This window comes from Vanessa cardui, chromosome 26 (genome assembly GCF_905220365.1).
Source record: "Vanessa cardui chromosome 26, ilVanCard2.1, whole genome shotgun sequence".
NCBI lineage: Eukaryota > Metazoa > Arthropoda > Insecta > Lepidoptera > Nymphalidae > Vanessa > Vanessa cardui.
In genome coordinates this window covers 2,270,558-2,287,962 of record NC_061148.1, presented here as the reverse complement: position 1 = coordinate 2,287,962, position 17,405 = coordinate 2,270,558, and the positions used below count along the sequence as shown (strand labels likewise).

At 34.5% G+C, this 17,405-nt stretch overlaps 1 protein-coding gene across 5 annotated transcripts in view; it reads left to right on the top strand.

Moving 5' to 3' along the window:
• LOC124540698 (phospholipid transfer protein C2CD2L) overlaps positions 1-17,405 on the top strand; it is a 100,074-nt gene that overhangs the window by 64,027 nt on the left and 18,642 nt on the right. For all 5 annotated transcript variants that reach the window (XM_047118374.1, XM_047118372.1, XM_047118370.1 and 2 more), the window contains exons 3-5: positions 13,286-13,378; positions 15,412-15,515; positions 16,557-16,706. In XM_047118374.1, the coding sequence (XP_046974330.1) occupies positions 13,286-13,378; positions 15,412-15,515; positions 16,557-16,706 (347 nt within the window). The remainder of the gene's footprint in view (positions 1-13,285; positions 13,379-15,411; positions 15,516-16,556; positions 16,707-17,405) is intronic.

Sequence of the window (17,405 nt, the reverse complement as noted above, 5' to 3'; positions counted from 1 at the left end):
ATAACAAAGTTATATTATGAGGGTTTATTTTATTTTATTCTTTAGAAGTATTGAACCCAAAAAACACCAAAAATACAAAAATAAACAAGCGACTACACAAACTGTAGTCTACAGTTATTAAGACTGTATTATACGAAAACTCATTAACGATAGAGTTTTAAAAATAAATCAGTCAGAATATTAGAGTCTAAAAATAAATGTGACGTCAGAGAATGTTCTCGACTTTACCTGGATCGACTACGTAGGTATATTACGTACTTATATTCTTCAGTGAAGCACACGTGATAACCGCTACACTCAGAGCCGGATTTAAAGGTCTGGAGGCCCCCGGGCCACAAAGCTGTGGGGCCCTAGACGAAGAAGCGTGAACAACCTAATAATTATATTATCATGAATTGATTACTTTTTTTATTTCAATCAGTAAGCTTTGATTTATTAACTTATATCGGTAACTTTTAAAATATTAAATAATAACATTATTATAATTTGACTATATCTCGGTATTTGTTAACTTGCTGAAAAATGTGGCCCCCACTAATGCGGAGGCCCCAGGGCAGTTGTCCCTGTTGCCCTCCCCTAAATACGGCCCTGGCTAAACTACGGAAACACTCGGGCGCAGTGGAGTGACGACTTACGCAAGACGGCTGGCAGAAGCTGGATGCGTATAGCCCAAGAATGATCTCAGTGGTTAGAATTGGAGAGGTCTATGTCCGGCAGTGGACGGAAATGGGCTGATGGATTTTACTGGATTAGATATTCTTACGTTAATAAACCATCAAAATAATGCATGTGGTTGCCAAACCTGGCTCTTTCATGACACTTCTCCCCTACTCGAGAGTCCTTGAACACCATTGCCTCTAGGCAATGGTGTTTATACAAAGCAATATATATTATACAAAGCAATATATATTAATTTATATAATTGTATTTAACTAACATGACTTTGTATTTTTTAAATGATAAATAAATAAATATAAATATAATAAATATGAGACAACATCACATCATATGTGATGTTGTCTCATATTTATTATATTTATTTATTTATTATATTATATTATATTATATATTATATATACATATTTATTTATTTATTACATACATTAATTACTCTGATCCCAATGTAAGTAGCTAAAGCACTTGTGTTATGGAAAATCAGAAGTAACGACGATACCACAAACACCCAGACCCAAGACAACATAGAAAACTAATGATAATCTACATTGGATCGCCCGGGAATCGAACCCGGGACCTCAGAGTGGCGTACCCATGAAAGCCGGTGTACACACCACTCGACCATGGAGGTCGTAAAAATGTTGAAAAAGAGTAACTACTGAGTTTCTTGCCGCTTCTTCTCGGTAGAATCTACTTTCCGAACCGGTGGTAGCCTACTTGAATTAAAGTATTCATCCCCACTTTAAGCATAACCAGCTGCAAGTTGTGGACATAATCCTTTCTGTAAAAAAGTATTCCAAATTCAAATTATAATTGTAATATTATATATTTGTTATGTACTATCTTTTTTTTTTTAATTTTGTGCTAGTTGTCGCCCGCGTTCGCACGCGTTTTAGGGTGTTGCTTGTCACGTGTTAGGCAAAAAAAGTAGCAAAAAAAAGATTCATACCAAATATCATCAAATTCGATTCATTGGTTTGGTCGTAAAAGAACGTCAGACAGACAGACTTACTTTCATATTTATAATAATAATATAGATAACAATGTCAATAAGGAAAACAACAATATAAGTATTGCTGTAGAAAGTATAATGTCTTAACCGAAGATTATGTTCATCATCGTTAGGAAACCTGCACGTTTTAGATGGTAATCTGTATGTTGCCTCAAACTTCAATTAGACCATAATAGCGGAATTAGTTGCTAGCTAAATACTTAATTATTTGGTTAAGAGTCACGTTCATTCATTCATATTCAATATGTATTTAATTAATTTGACAAAAAAAAAACGCTGTTTCTTTCGCCGGTTCTTCTCAGGTCAGGGTGTTTCTTTTTCCGAACCGGTAGCGTTTAATGTTACCATAGTTAAGTATGTAATGCTTTTACATTTGACCTATGTGAACCTGGCACCCAACTTTAGAAAATCAAATTTTTGTTAATGCATTCTTGAAGTGTTTGCTATGTAGTTGATTGTAGTGAGAAAATGTTTGTTTGTAGTTTGAGCAAAAAACCAATTTGGGTCACCCAAGAATGGCCATCCCCCGGATTTCGAAAAAATCAATTTTAACGGTTGATTTGTATAGGAAATCGTTAGTAGTTGATTGTAGTGAACGAATTTTCATTTGTAGTTATTTGTTGAATTTTTTATTTATAATTTTTTTTTTTATTTATAATTTTTTTTTCTTTAAAGTTAATCGTTATTGAACCTTTTGCCTAAATTGTGCTTTGTTCGAAGTAAAAGAATTTTCGATTGTGGTAAAACAGCAGTTGATAAGGAGCAATCAACTTGAGTCGAACTCGCTTCGAAGTGATGAAGATTGAATTACTCCGGTTGTGAATACTAGACGACTACTACAAACGTCGAAAATGACTCAAAGATGCTTGTTGTAGTTTGTAGTAAAGGAATTGTTGATTGTAGTAGAACGGAAGTTCATAAAAAGCGACCAATTTGAGTCTAACTCGCTTTGGAGTGATTCCGAGTGAATTACTCCGATTGTGAAGATTAGACGACTACTACAAACGTCAAAAACGACTCAAAGATACTCGTTGAGGTTTGTAGTAAAGGAATTGTTGATTGTAGTAGAACGGAAGTTCATATAAACCGACCAATTTGAGTCTATCTCGCTTTGGAGTGATTCCGAGTGAATTACTCCGATTGTGAAGATTAGACGACTACTACAAACGTCAAAAACGACTCAAAGATACTCGTTGAGGTTTGTAGTGAAGGAATTGTTGATTGTAGTAGAAAGGAAGTTCATAAAAAGCGACCAATTTGAGTCTAACTCGCTTTGGAGTGATTCCGAGTGAATTACTCCGATTGTGAAGATTAGACGACTACTACAAACGTCAAAAACGACTCAAAGATACTCGTTGAGGTTTGTAGTAAAGGAATTGTTGATTGTAGTAGAACGGAAGTTCATAAAAACCGACCAATTTGAGTCTATCTCGCTTTGGAGTGATTCCGAGTGAATTACTCCGATTGTGAAGATTAGACGACTACTACAAACGTCAAAAACGACTCAAAGATACTCGTTGAGGTTTGTAGTAAAGGAATTGTTGATTGTAGTAGAACGGAAATTCATAAAAACCGACCAATTTGAGTCTAACTCGCTTTGGAGTGATTCCGAGTGAATTACTCCGATTGTGAAGATTAGACGACTACTACAAACGTTGAAATAGATTCGAAAAGGCTCGTAGAAATTTGTAGTGCAGGAATTTTTAATTGTAGTAGAACAAAAGTTAATTTAGAAGCTATCAAGATGACAGGGAACTGATTTTGGAGTGATTTCGACCGAATTGCTCCGGTTGTGAAAATTGGACGATTACTATAAATGTCAAAAATGACTCGAATATGCTCGTTGAGGTTTGTAGTGGAGACATTTTCAATTGTAGTTGAATGGAAGTTGATGAGAAGTGATCACTTTGAGACACACTCGCTCTGGAGTGATTCCAAGTGAAGTACTCCGGTTGTGAAGACTAGATGACTACTACGAACGTCTAAAATCACGCGACGATACTGGCAGAGGTTTGTAGTGGAGGATTTTTCGATTGTAGTGGAGGAAAACCTGAGTAGAAGGCATCAAGTTCAGAGAAAACTCCGTTTGGAGTAATTGCCACTGAATTATTCCGGTTATAAAGATTAGACGACTACTACAAACGTCAAAATAGACTCGAATATGCTCGTTGAGGTTTGTAGTGGAGGAATTTTTAATTGCAGGAGAAGGGAAGTTGACGAGAAGCGATCAACTTGATGCAAACTCGGTTTGAAGCGTTTGGGACTGAATTACTCTGGTTCTAAAAATTAGACGACTACTACAAACGTTAAAATGGACTTGAAAAGGCTTGTAAACATTTGTAGTGGAGGAATTTTCAATTGTAGTGGAACAAAAGTTAACTTAGAAGCTATCAAGATGATAGGAAACTGATTTTGGAGTGATTTCGACCGGATTGCTCCGGTTGTGAAAAGTGGACGATTACTACAAACGTCAAAAATGACTTGAAGATGCTCGTAGCGATTGGTAGTGGACGAATTGTCAATTGTAGTAGAAGGGAAGTTGATGAGAAGCGATCAACTCAAGTCGAACTCGTCTAAACTTCACAACTGAAGTAATTCAGTCGAAATCACTCCAAAAGCAGTTTTCTGTCATCTTGATAGCTCCTTAGTTAATTTCTGTTCTACTACAATTGAAAATACGTCCACTACAAACCTCTACAAGCATCGCTAAGTGATTTTTGACGTTTGCAGTAGTCGTCTAATCTTTACAACCGGAGTAATTCAGTCACAATCACTCCAAAGCGAGTGTGACTCAAGGTGATCGCTTCTCATCAACTTCCGTTCTACTACAACCAAAAATTCTTCCACTACCAACCTCTACGAGCATATTCGAGTCATTTTTGACATTTATAGTAGTCGTCCAATTTTCACAACCGGAGCAATTCGGTCGAAATCACTCCAAAATCAGTTCCCTGTCATCTTGATAGCTTCTAAATTAACTTTTGTTCTACTACAATTAAAAATTCCTGCACTACAAATGTCTACGAGCCTTTTCGAATCTATTTCAACGTTTGTAGTAGTCGTCTCATCTTCACAATCGGAGAAATTCACTCGGAATCACTCCAAAGCGAGTTTGACTCAAGTTGATCGCTTCTCATCAACTTCCGTTCCACTACAATCGAAAATTTCTCCACTACAAACCTGAACAAGCATCTTTGAGTAATTCTCTCAGAATCACTCCAAAGCGAGTTAGACTCAAATTGGTCGCTATTTATGAACTTCCGTTCTACTACAATCAACAATTCCTTTAATACAAACCTCAACGAGTATCTTTGAGTCGTTTTTGACGTTTGTAGTAGTCGTCTAATCTTCACAATTGGAGTAATTCACTCAGAATCACTCCAAAGCGAGTTAGACTCAGATTGGTCGCTATTTATGAACTTCCGTTCTACTACAATCAACAATTCCTTTACTACAAACCTCAACGAGTATCTTTGAGTCGTTTTTGACGTTTGTAGTAGTCGTCTAATCTTCATAATCGGAGTAATTCACTCGGAATCACTCCAAAGCGAGATAGACTCAAATTGGTCGGTTTTTATGAACTTCCGTTCTATTACAATCAATAATTCCTTTACTACAAACCTCAACGAGTCTCTTTGAGTCTTTTTTGACGTTTGTAGTAGTCGTCTAATCTTCACAATCGGAGTAATTCACTCGGAATCACTCCAAAGCGAGTTAGACTCAAATTGGTCGCTTTTTATGAACTTCCGTTCTACTACAGTCAACAATTCCTTTACTACAAACCTCAACGAGTATCTTTGAGTCATTTTTGACGTTTGTAGTAGTCGTCTAATCTTCACAATCGGAGAAATTCACTCGGAATCACTCCAAAGCGAGTTAGACTCAAATTGGTCGCTATTTATGAACTTCCGTTCTACTACAATCAACAATTCCTTTAATACAAACCTCAACGAGTATCTTTGAGTCGTTTTTGACGTTTGTAGTAGTCGTCTAATCTTCACAATTGGAGTAATTCACTCAGAATCACTCCAAAGCGAGTTAGACTCAAATTGGTCGCTATTTATGAACTTCCGTTCTACTACAATCAACAATTCCTTTACTACAAACTACAACAAGCATCTTTGAGTCATTTTCGACGTTTGTAGTAGTCGTCTAGTATTCACAACCGGAGTAATTCAATCTTCATCACTTCGAAGCGAGTTTGACTCAAGTTGATTGCTCCTTATCAACTGCTGTTTTACCACAATCGAAAATTCTTTTACTTCGAACAAAGCACAATTTAGGCAAAAGGTTCAATAACGATTAACTATAAAGAAAAAAAAAATTATAAATAAAAAAAAAAAAATTATAAATAAAAAATAAAAAATTCAACAAATAACTACAAACGAAAATTCGTTCACTACAATCAACTACTAACGATTTCCTATACAAATCAACCGTTAAAATTGATTTTTTCGAAATCCGGGGGATGGCCATTCTTGGGTGACCCAAATTGGTTTTTTGCTCAAACTACAAACAAACATTTTCTCACTACAATCAACTACATACCAAACACTTCAAGAATGCATTAACAAAAATTTGATTTTCTAAAGTTGGGTGCCAGGTTCACATAGGTTTACATTTGAATAAAGAAATTTGAGTTTAAGTTTGGTCATCAGTGCCTTGGTTATCAAGAGAAGTTTGCTTGTGTATGAACAATTATAAGAGTTTAAATCCTTCAAATGTGAGGAGGATGGATGATATCTGTTACCCTTTCTCGCAAAGTATGAAACGGATTTGGATGACACTTTGAATAGAGGTTATAATTTGGGCTAGCTAATTTTCTATTTTCTACCAAACATGTAACCTCCTTGCTTCACATGCGAACGAAGCAGCGTTCGGAAACTGTCAATATTTCAACCATTATCAATTGCTTTGCATGTATAATATTGGGTTATCTGGAAGAGATGGCTAATTAGCCATAAGTTCCCCCATTGTACAACACTCGAAATGAAAATTTGTTTTTTTTTGGATTCTCTTTTTCTAATTTTGTTTTTATTTATTTATTTTTCAGCGCATAATTCTATGCTTTATCTATTTTTATTAGTCGCGTACAAAATCAAAATAAAGTTTATTCAAGTAGGCTTTTACAAGCACTTTTGAATCGTCATTTTACAATTAAGTGAAGCTACCACCTATTCGGAAAGTAGATTCTACCGAGAAGAACCGGCAAGAAACTCAATAGTTACTATTTTTCAACATTTAAAAAATACAAAGTCATGTTAGTTAATACAATAAAGTTTATTTCACTTCATTAGTAATACAAGCACAATATTATTAAATGGTCATTAATATATTGCTTAACCCGGAAAGAAATTCTAAGTCACGAGACACGCGCGTCGGTAACACAAGATAGAGCTGAGATATTGCAATACACATATGTGGGTTACGACTTATGGCGGATACCGTTATGCAAGGAGGCTATCCTGTTGCAACTTTACTTTTACGTCAAAATATAACTAGCTGTCGCCTGTGGATTCGTTCGCGTTGTAGGGGTCGGTTGTCGTTTTATGTGTATATGTTCTTCCTTGAAGTTTAATTTTGCTTCACACGAAACAAAACAACAGCCTGTAAATTCCCACTGCTGAGCTATAGGCCTCCTCTCCCTTTGAGGAGAAGGTTTGGAACATATTCCACCACGCTGTTCCAATGCGGGTTGGTGGAATACACATGTGGCAGAATTTCTACGAAATTTGCTCATGCAGGTTTCCTCACGATGTTTTCTTTCACCGCTGAGCACGAGATGAATTATAAAGACAAATTAAGCACATGAATCAGTGGTGCTTGCCTGGATTTGAAGCCGCAAACATCGGTTAAGCCGCACGCGTTCTAACCACTGGGCCATCTCGTCTATTCACGCTTCACACGAAGATTCATCAAATTCGGTTCATTTATTTGGTCGTGAAAGAGCGTCAGACAGACAGACAGTTACTTTCACATTTATAATATTAATATAGATAAAGGTGATCTGAAAAAAAGATGAAACGATCAAGATGTTTTGTTCCTATTGACTAGAATTATGATGATACAAATCGCGCATGCGCACACTCTTAAGCATATGAATTATATTTTTTTGGAATAGTTGCTATTCAAATCAGGTACATGGAGCTTATTATAAAGTACTAGCAACCCGCCCTGGCTTTGCACGGGTGCAATACTGGTACTAAATATACTACACATATTTTTTTACGACATCACACTAGAGACATTTAAAATTATCAGTGTTTCTATACTATTATGTCCAAGTATTATATACAAAAACCTTCCTCTCAATTTACTCAAAACTATTTAAAAAAACGCATTAAATTCCGTTGTGTAATTTGAAAGATCTAAGCATACATAGGGCAACCAGCAATAAGCGACTTTGTTTTATACTATGTAATGATCAAAATCAAAATAAACTTCAAGTAGGCTTTTACAAGTTCTTTTGAATCGTCATTTAACAATTAAGTGAAGCTACCACCGTTTCGAAAAGTAGATTCTACCGAGAAGAACCTGCAAGAAACTCAGTAGTTACTCTTTTTAAACATTTAAAAAATGCAAATATAAAAAATTGATGATTAGATTGTTAAGTAAATAACACATCGCATTAAATACCTCAATCTAAGTTTTGTTCATCTATATTCCCTCAATTGGAATAGTCAAAATCAAAATGTCATCACCATTCATTCATCATTATCATCCCGTGTTTCCAAATCCTCTCAAAATGCACGCTTCTGTGGTCTTTCTCCGGCTACTCGCAACTCCTGCCTGCAGGAATCAAAATATACTTTATTCAAGTAGGCTAGCACCATTTTATATATGTGCTTAATGTGTGTTTACAATTCATCTCATCCTCGGCGGTGAAAGAAAACATCGTGAGGAAACCTGCATGTGTCTAATTTCATCGAAATTATGCCACATGTGCATTCCACCAACCCGCATTGGAACAGCGTGGTGAAAATGTAAAACCTCTCCTTAATGCGCGGTGCGCAGGAAAACCGACTGTGGTTTTTGTTGTACCGTTTTGTGTATTATTAATGTATTGTTCTTTTGGTTTAATAAATAAATAAATAAAAAAATAAATGGAAGAGGAGGCCTTATCTCAGCAGTGGGAAATGTACAGGCTGTTACTTTACTTTACCTAAGTAAGACAAGTAACTCAGTAGTTTTTTTACAACATTCAAAATCACATACGTATATATTTGTTTTTATTATTTGTCCGTAAAAACCTTGAGAAGTGTCAGACATTTCCAATTCTCGGAGCATTATTGATCCAACATTCCCCTGACAATGGGACACCATGGCATCCTGCCAAAGTTGTAGTTTTTAAGCCACTGCCAACTCTTAGGGGTTATTGGCAAGACGAATATATACATTTTACAAATGTGATAATACTTTTTGTTATTATTCACTAGCTGTTGCGCTTGGCTTCACTTCACTTTGAAGATCACTTTTTACTGTTATAGTAAAGTGTCCTGTCTGTATCCCACTGCTGGGCTAATATCTTATGATGCGTTTTTTATTTAAATAGAGTAAATTGAGACATTATAGTAAAGAAACACTGATAATTTTATAAGTGTCTAATGTGATGACGTCAAATAACAAATTATGTATAATATTTAGTATCAGACAATATTATAATATTTAGCACAAGATCAGTCGTTGTGGCGATCTTTGGGGGAGGCCTATGTCCAGCAGTGGACGTCTCACGGTTGAAATGATGATGATGATGATTTAGTATCAGTATTGCACCCGTGCGAAGCTTGAATTTGTTTCAGATTTAAAATTGCTGGTAACAATGGGCAGAATACGTGCATTTTATTTATTGCGTTCATATCATAAGTAGACGAGGAATTGCCTTAGTCCAGTTATAAAACGTGCATCTTAACCGATGATTTCGGGTTCAAACCCAGGCAAGCACCACTATATATATGTGCTTAATTTGTGTTTATAATTAATCTCGTGCAGGGCGGTGAAGTAAAACATTGTGAGGAAACCTGCATGTGTCTAATTTCATCGAAATTGTTGCAACCGACATTGGAACAGCGAGGTGGAGTATGTTCCAAACCCTCTCTTTAATAGGAGAGGAGGCCTTAAAACAGCAGAGGGAAATTTACAGGCTGTTACTTTACTTACTTTACTATTGTTGATTACACAGACGAAGTCGTTTCTGATAATCGAGTGCACAGTAATTTACTATAACTGTCAAACTTAAACTGTAGTAACATTAAATCTCTTCGGAATCGATGGGGTATTATATTTTATGACTGTGTGATATATCGATCGAGTCTGGTAAAATCGTGATAGATATAAAGAGAATGGATGTATGAATTAAACCAATATACAAACCTTAGTTTAACATATAGTTAATAAAAAAATAAATACACTATGAATAGTTTTTGTTTTAGTTTATATACTAGCGACTAGCCCCGGCTTCGCGCGGTCGCATAATTGATGAAATGTATGTACTACAGATATTTTTGATTGACGTAATCACATATTATCTAATGTGATTACGTCAATCAAAATTTTCTATACTATACTGTCGTGTACAAAGCTTCCTCTCGAATCAGTATCTATAAAAAAAACCGCATCAAAATCAGTTTCGTTATTTTACCGATCTAAGCATACATAGAGACAAACAGTCGGTAAGCTTATATAAAATATTCCGCTTTATTACTTATAACCGATTTAATTTAAATTCCAAAGTTCCGATATCAATATCGTTGATATTCAAAGCATCATTTTTTATGAATCCATAGTGAATACCATAAAATAAATTATAACGGCTCTCGACCAATGGTATCGCGTCAATTCAAGGTCAAAGTTGTTTATTTATCTTTACGCCTCCTGAAATTGAAATCGGCCATAATTCTTTGCTGTTTACATTTTTTCTCTTAAATCTAGTGATTTACTATTTCGTTATCATAATAAAATCAATCAATATTGGAGTAGGCACTTATGAACATAGATATTATTTGATTCTCTATGTTTTGGTTGTATTGGTTCAGTATACTATGTTTTATGTATTTTTAAACAATTATTAAATGTATAAAAAATTAAATTGTCTTAAGTTAGGTTTTGTTTCTAACAGAAATTGACAATTTTATTCGAAGTTTTATATTATCATGAGAAATAAATAAATAAAACGTAGATTACAGACTGCTATGTCAAACACAAATATACAGATATGATATAAGTACGTACACAAACATACATTCGCGTTTACGATAAAAAATGACAAATAATTCACGCTTACATTATATAAGGCAAAGAAAATATAATCTTTTAGTACAAATTTAATGAATATTAAGTATTTTATTCAATTAAGAATTATGAGAACACGCCCCTTTAATTACATATGAATTCAAGACCAGACAATACACACACACATACATAATATATTCGAACACATACAAAGACTATCGTCTTTTGTCTATTGCCGTCTCTGCTCGTGTCTCATTTGGCGCCAACACTGTCTGGCTTTGCTTGACAGATTATTATTGACCACAGATACTGTAAATATTATCTATAATACACAGATTATTAAACGTAATTCGATCTCTGAATTACATTTTTATCTTTTTCTGAGTTAGTACACAATTATTATATTTTAATTAAAGACAAAAAATATTAATTCTATAGTACTAATTTAAGGCATTATGTATAAAGTATCCTTTCTAATGGTATAACTTTTTTTACTTAATTACATCAATTTCGGTTCAATGGATTGCCTGTAAAAGCGTTTCAGACAGACATACAGACAGAGTTACTTTCGCATTTATAATATTAATAAAGATAAAATGGAAACGCCATAATAATAATAATGCGTACAGTAACTTCTTCTTTAAGCTAAAAACAAGCTGCCTTATTAATTTAAACATGTTCAGTTTTGAGACGCCAGATAGTAACATGAGTCCGTGTGACACTTGTGGCTTAAAGTCCTCTGAGGACTGTTAACAGAAGCCGTGCTTCGAACTATCCCGCTGCCCGAAGCGTTACTTCACTTGCAATCACAGCTGTTTTTTTTATTTCGACCTTTAGAGACAATTTGATGTATAACTAACAATATGCATTTTTTTATTTCAAATTTTATTTTTATCATATTATAGTTAGTACGTACAAAGAAAAATATGTTTAAATATTAATTCAGATAAAAGCAATCACAATTGATGTGTGTTATGATTCAAAGTGAATATTGCTTTCGTAATTTAATAGAGTCGGTCGGCGAAGATAAAGTATTGGCTTCACCCCTATGACCTCAGACAAAACAAGAAAAAAAAGTATTTTCTTTTATTTTAAGTCTATTATAAATATGAACTGAGATGGCCCAGTGGCTAGAACGCGTGCATCTTAATCGATGATTGCGGTTTCAAATCCTGGCAAGCACCACTGAATATTCATGTGCTTAATTTCGTGCTCGGTGGTGAAGGCAAACATCGTGAACCGGCATGTGTCTAATTTCATAGAAATCCTGCCACATGTGTATTCCACCAACCAGCATTATAACAGCGTGGTGGAATAAGTTCCAAACCTTTTCCCTAGGTCCTTATATATGTTTAGATCTTTAAAATTAAGCTACGGATTTTGATGCGGTTTTTTTTAATAAATATAATGATTCGAAAAGAAGTTTTTTTTTTAATAATACATGGACAATATAGTAAAGAAAAAAGAAAAAGTCTGTAGTATATTTAGTATCAGCTTTGCACCCGTGCGAAGCTTTCCCTACTTATATGTTGTTTGGAAATTTAACTTTTAACACAGTAAACATACATATATATATGATTCTTAATGCATTCCCTTAATTTATTGAGTTTAGTGAAATTAGGTAGGTAACTTTGCACATTATTTTTTATATATAAGAATAAATAACATTAAATGTTTAAATATATACAAATATCAATTAAAACTAGTAACTGTATAAATCTATACCGCGTGGAATGGTGGCAAGAATGGTAGCAGCATTTTTTTAGGGCAAATAAAAATACGAGTTGATTGAGTAGGAATTATTGTTAACTTTATTTATTAAAGTAATATTCGTAAAGAGAAATGTTGCCACCTATAAAAAAAATTAAATTAATAATTTAATACAAACAGTAAAAACACACCCACACCATAAAAAGCTTTGTAAGAATCATCTGGTTTTTGAAGTTACTAGAGGATTAGCTCCAAATTGGGCTTCATAATACGAATTAGAATCCACTTAAGGCTTCCTAGCCTTCATTTTTTAGCTCTAGGTAACCTATTATAGTATATGTAATTCTTAGTATCATAAAAAGAAATCGCAGATGAAACGGTTGTGAATTGATACAACCTGTACAATTTTAAAAGTATTATTATTCAAATACATTCTTACTGACCGTACTGGTTTTCTTCGCGTTAGGACTACACTTCCACTTATGGTGGTGTGGAGTATATATGCCTACCTAAGATTACTACCTGAGAACCCTAGATTAAGATAACTTAACAGTATGTCAACAGTTTGTTTTGCTAACATTAAAAAAGAAACAAATAAATATTTGTAATTATTGTAACAATTGAATATAATTATTAATATAACATACATTTTATTTTCAGCAAGGCGTCGGGGTTGAAATCGTGCGAGCGCTGGAGAGCCATCCACCGAGCTTATCAAACATATTCTGTGAGTGCGACACCAAAGATGACGTGGTGAGTGTGATCATTATTTACATGTGTGTATATATATATATATTTCCATATGTTGGAAATATATATTGGAAGACATCACGTACATTATTCAATCTCAATGTAAGTAGTAACACTTGTATTATGGAAAATCAGAAGTAACGACGGTACCACAAACACCCAGACCCTAGACAACATCCCGGGAATACCGGTGTACAAATTTGTGTATAAACTACAATATTGGTATATGTACCGTGTATATATACATATGCATTTAGTAAATAGCAAACAACACACTCCAATTTAATTTTATCTACAGAAGTGTATTCTTCCAACCTGTGAAAGTGTGTTACATCGAGTCCTACGGTTTCCTGGAATCGCTATTCAGCGTTAAATCAGCCCTTGTACAGTAAGAAAACCTGCGTCAGTTTTCAAATTAATTCCTTTATCAAGTCTTAAACTCTTAGTACTTTTTGAAACTAAATATCGAATAATTGCGACGCAATATGTCATTCTCGATCGGTAAAGCAGATTATCGCTCATACTGAGCACACGAAAATAGATCTTAAGGTGACGAACCTTTTCTTACCCCGACTGTACAATGTACATCTTCCCTAGCTAGTTATTATATTATTTTAATTTTGATCTTGTACATGGCTCGCAGTAGAGTGATCTAGGAGATATGTTCGATTAAATATCAACAAATATTCAGAAGAGCTTGGCAGGAAATAACCCAGGAGTCATCATCTCCTGTACAGTAACAGTACCAGCCTGTAAATTTCCCACTGCTAAGGCTAAGGCCTTCTCTCCCTTTGAGGTGAATATTTGTAATATATTCCACCACGCTGTTCCAATGCTGGCTGATGGAATGCACATGTGGAAGAATTTCTATGAAATAAGACACATGCAGGTTTCCTCACGATGTTTTCTTTCACCGCCGGGCTTGAGATTGAAAACACAAATTAAGCACATATATAAAGTGGTGCTAGCCTGGGTTTGAAATCGCAATCATCGGTTAAGATGCACGCGTTCTAACCACTGGGCCATCTTAGCTCCTGTATTGTATATTTGTTTAAACATTTTAATACGCTTGAGACATACATAGTTCCGTGTCTACTCATAAATTACGAGTTGCGTCGAGAGCGGAAGGTCCAATTGTGACAGATTGAATGGACTGACATTATAATTCAATGTTGCCAGCATTTTAATAAATTATACGACTTACCGAATTGAATTATATCAACTAATGTCATTGAATTAAATCAATTGTGTGTTATCAAATGCTTTACGAGTGGAGATATTTATAATACTAGAGACTTGTCCCGGTTTCCCTCGAGATTATATATTATTTAAATATATTATAGAAATCAGAATTAATATAGTTGTCTTTCAGTGAAAAAAAATTGAAACACAAGTTTCGGTGATTTATTTGTAGGAAAACAACAAAGTTAAATGGTCTATTTCTAATATAAGTATCAGTTTAAGACTTTTCTTGGAAGAAAATCATACTCATTTATTCATTTATTTTATTTTTATTTTATGGAATAGGTTGGCGGACGAGCATATAATCCATTTGATGGTAAGAGGTCATCATAACCCATAGACAAAGACGCTGTAAGAAATATTAACTATTCCTTACATCGTCAATGCGCCACCAACCTTGGGAACTAAGATGCTATGTCCCTTGTGCCTGTAGTTACACTGGCTCATTTACCCTTCAAACCGGAACACAACAATAGTGCGTATTGTTGTTTAGCGGTAGAATATCTGATGAGTGGGTGGTACCTACCCAGGCGGGCTTGCACAAAGCCCTACCACCAAGGGCTCATTTGTTTTTATTCCGTATTAGTCTAAACGAAAAGATTATGATGTTTATTTTCTCTATAGCATTTGTTATATTTTAAAGCACGTAATTAGCCATTCAATCAATAGCCTAGCCATTTTTCTGAGCGGTTCAATAAGATGCATAAAAAACTTTCCGTTCATTCAATAATGACTTATCTTTATAATGATGAAATTTACGCAAAGTATAAAAATTATTTATATTTCCATTCCAGACTATAACATCGGACTGCGAAGCGATGCCCGCCTTCCAACTGAAGGCTTTCAGTCAGCGAGGCGAAAAAGTTGAAGTTTCACACTACAGGGTTAATGTTAATAAGTATGTTAATTTAATAGCTTTTTATTTAAACATTACCTATTTATAAATGCGGTCAAACCACTGGCCAGATTGGCACCAACATTGGGAACCAAGATGTTACGTCTTATAAGCCTATAGATATATTGGCTCAAACCGGACCACAACAATACTAAATATTGGGAGTAGAAAGTCTGACAAGTGGATGGTACCTGTTGCAAATACTTACAAATAATTTATAAAGTTATACTTGATAGCTTATTGTTCGTAGATTTTGAGTAAATAGAGTCTTTTAGACTGGTCGTATCACTATCAAATCTTTCTTGTGATATCGATGAGGCCTGTGATTTAAGTGACTCTCTGACCTTGTAAACTAAAGCATTACATAAGCCTTTAAAATGATAAGGTGACATAAAATTAACCTTAGGTTTATTAGCTGAGGACAGATAGTAATTGATCTTGTTAACGATGCGATCAAGATTATTTTTAATTTATTTATAATGAAAAATTGTATACTCATCTCAATCAACCCACCACTCGAATGAATGGTCCCTTGGGGCTCTGTTATGTGCATTTCTGGGTATAGAAATTGCAATAATAGGCTATTTGACAATGCGAAAAATAAATTGTGAATTATTGTAATCAGTGTATATTATGAGTTTAAAAATGGTTATTTCCTAACGAAACTTGAAAGTAATTCTTAATTTATTCAAAAATCAATAAATAAAAATGCATTTTTTCAAACGTTTGTCACGTGACACAAAACGCTCCCGATTGGCCGGGCTTATGATGAATGACTTCATTGTAAAACTTGCTTTTCCACTATATGTACCACAGATTAAAATACAGCAAATTGACGTCACCGACCCCATTGCAGCGTCATATTTTACCAAGTAGCGTTTTCGCGCGTTATCTAAATATGATATTTTTCGGCAAATATGTACTAGAATTTAAAAAAACAACTTATACTGGGTTCCTTAACCTCTACTAAATAATAAAAAATGGATTTTAAAAACCAGTCAAATAGCCTATTCAATAAGTTATGCTTTTTGAATTGATTTTCAGATTCCGAGCTCGTCTCCACGTCATATGTATCACGGACAAGCTGACTGGTGAATTGAAATGTGACGGATGGCCAGACGTCAAAGTAGCCCTCGCGCCGGTGGGCCCTCTGAGGCCGAACGCCGCTGAGAGCGACTTACAACAGCTAATTAGGTAAATACCCAACGCTACTAATACTCCATTTTTTCAATCAAAAGTCAACAGGTATTAATTCCACGCTTTTTTATCATCTACAAAATCTTGTATCGAATAATACGCCTTTTTCATCAATGTATTTTTTATAAACGATTTGAATTTACGAGACGGCAAAGTTAAAAATGTCTGTGGAATTTTATTATAGAAATGGATACCTTGCCCCAAGAAAGATTTATTGACTTTGCGGAGTCGGAAACTTGGCGTTATAAGCTTATCCTTACTTCTAGTGCATATACAATGATTATCACTGATTTTATCAAAGTGATCAATGTTACTGTGAATATACATGATATTGTTGTTGACAGGTCCTTCTTTAATCTATCTCGGGCCCTGTGCATATTAGGATAATGGGGCCCCTATGACTGACAGAGCACTATTTTGTTAGAATAGATAAATAAAGAAGTTAAATAAGGTTATAGATTTACTTTTATTAACAACCACATATTTATATTACATTTATTTATTTTATATGAGGCCCCTATCTATCGCGGGGCCCTAGGCACTTGGGAAATAGGGGTCTGAGTATTGATATGTTCTTTAACTATTTATACATGTTGGTGAGTTAAAAATGTTCCTGTATCAAACATAGATTGCCAATTCCCTCCAGATTTGAAATATATATATATTTTTTAAATAAAATGATGAATCACTGAATTG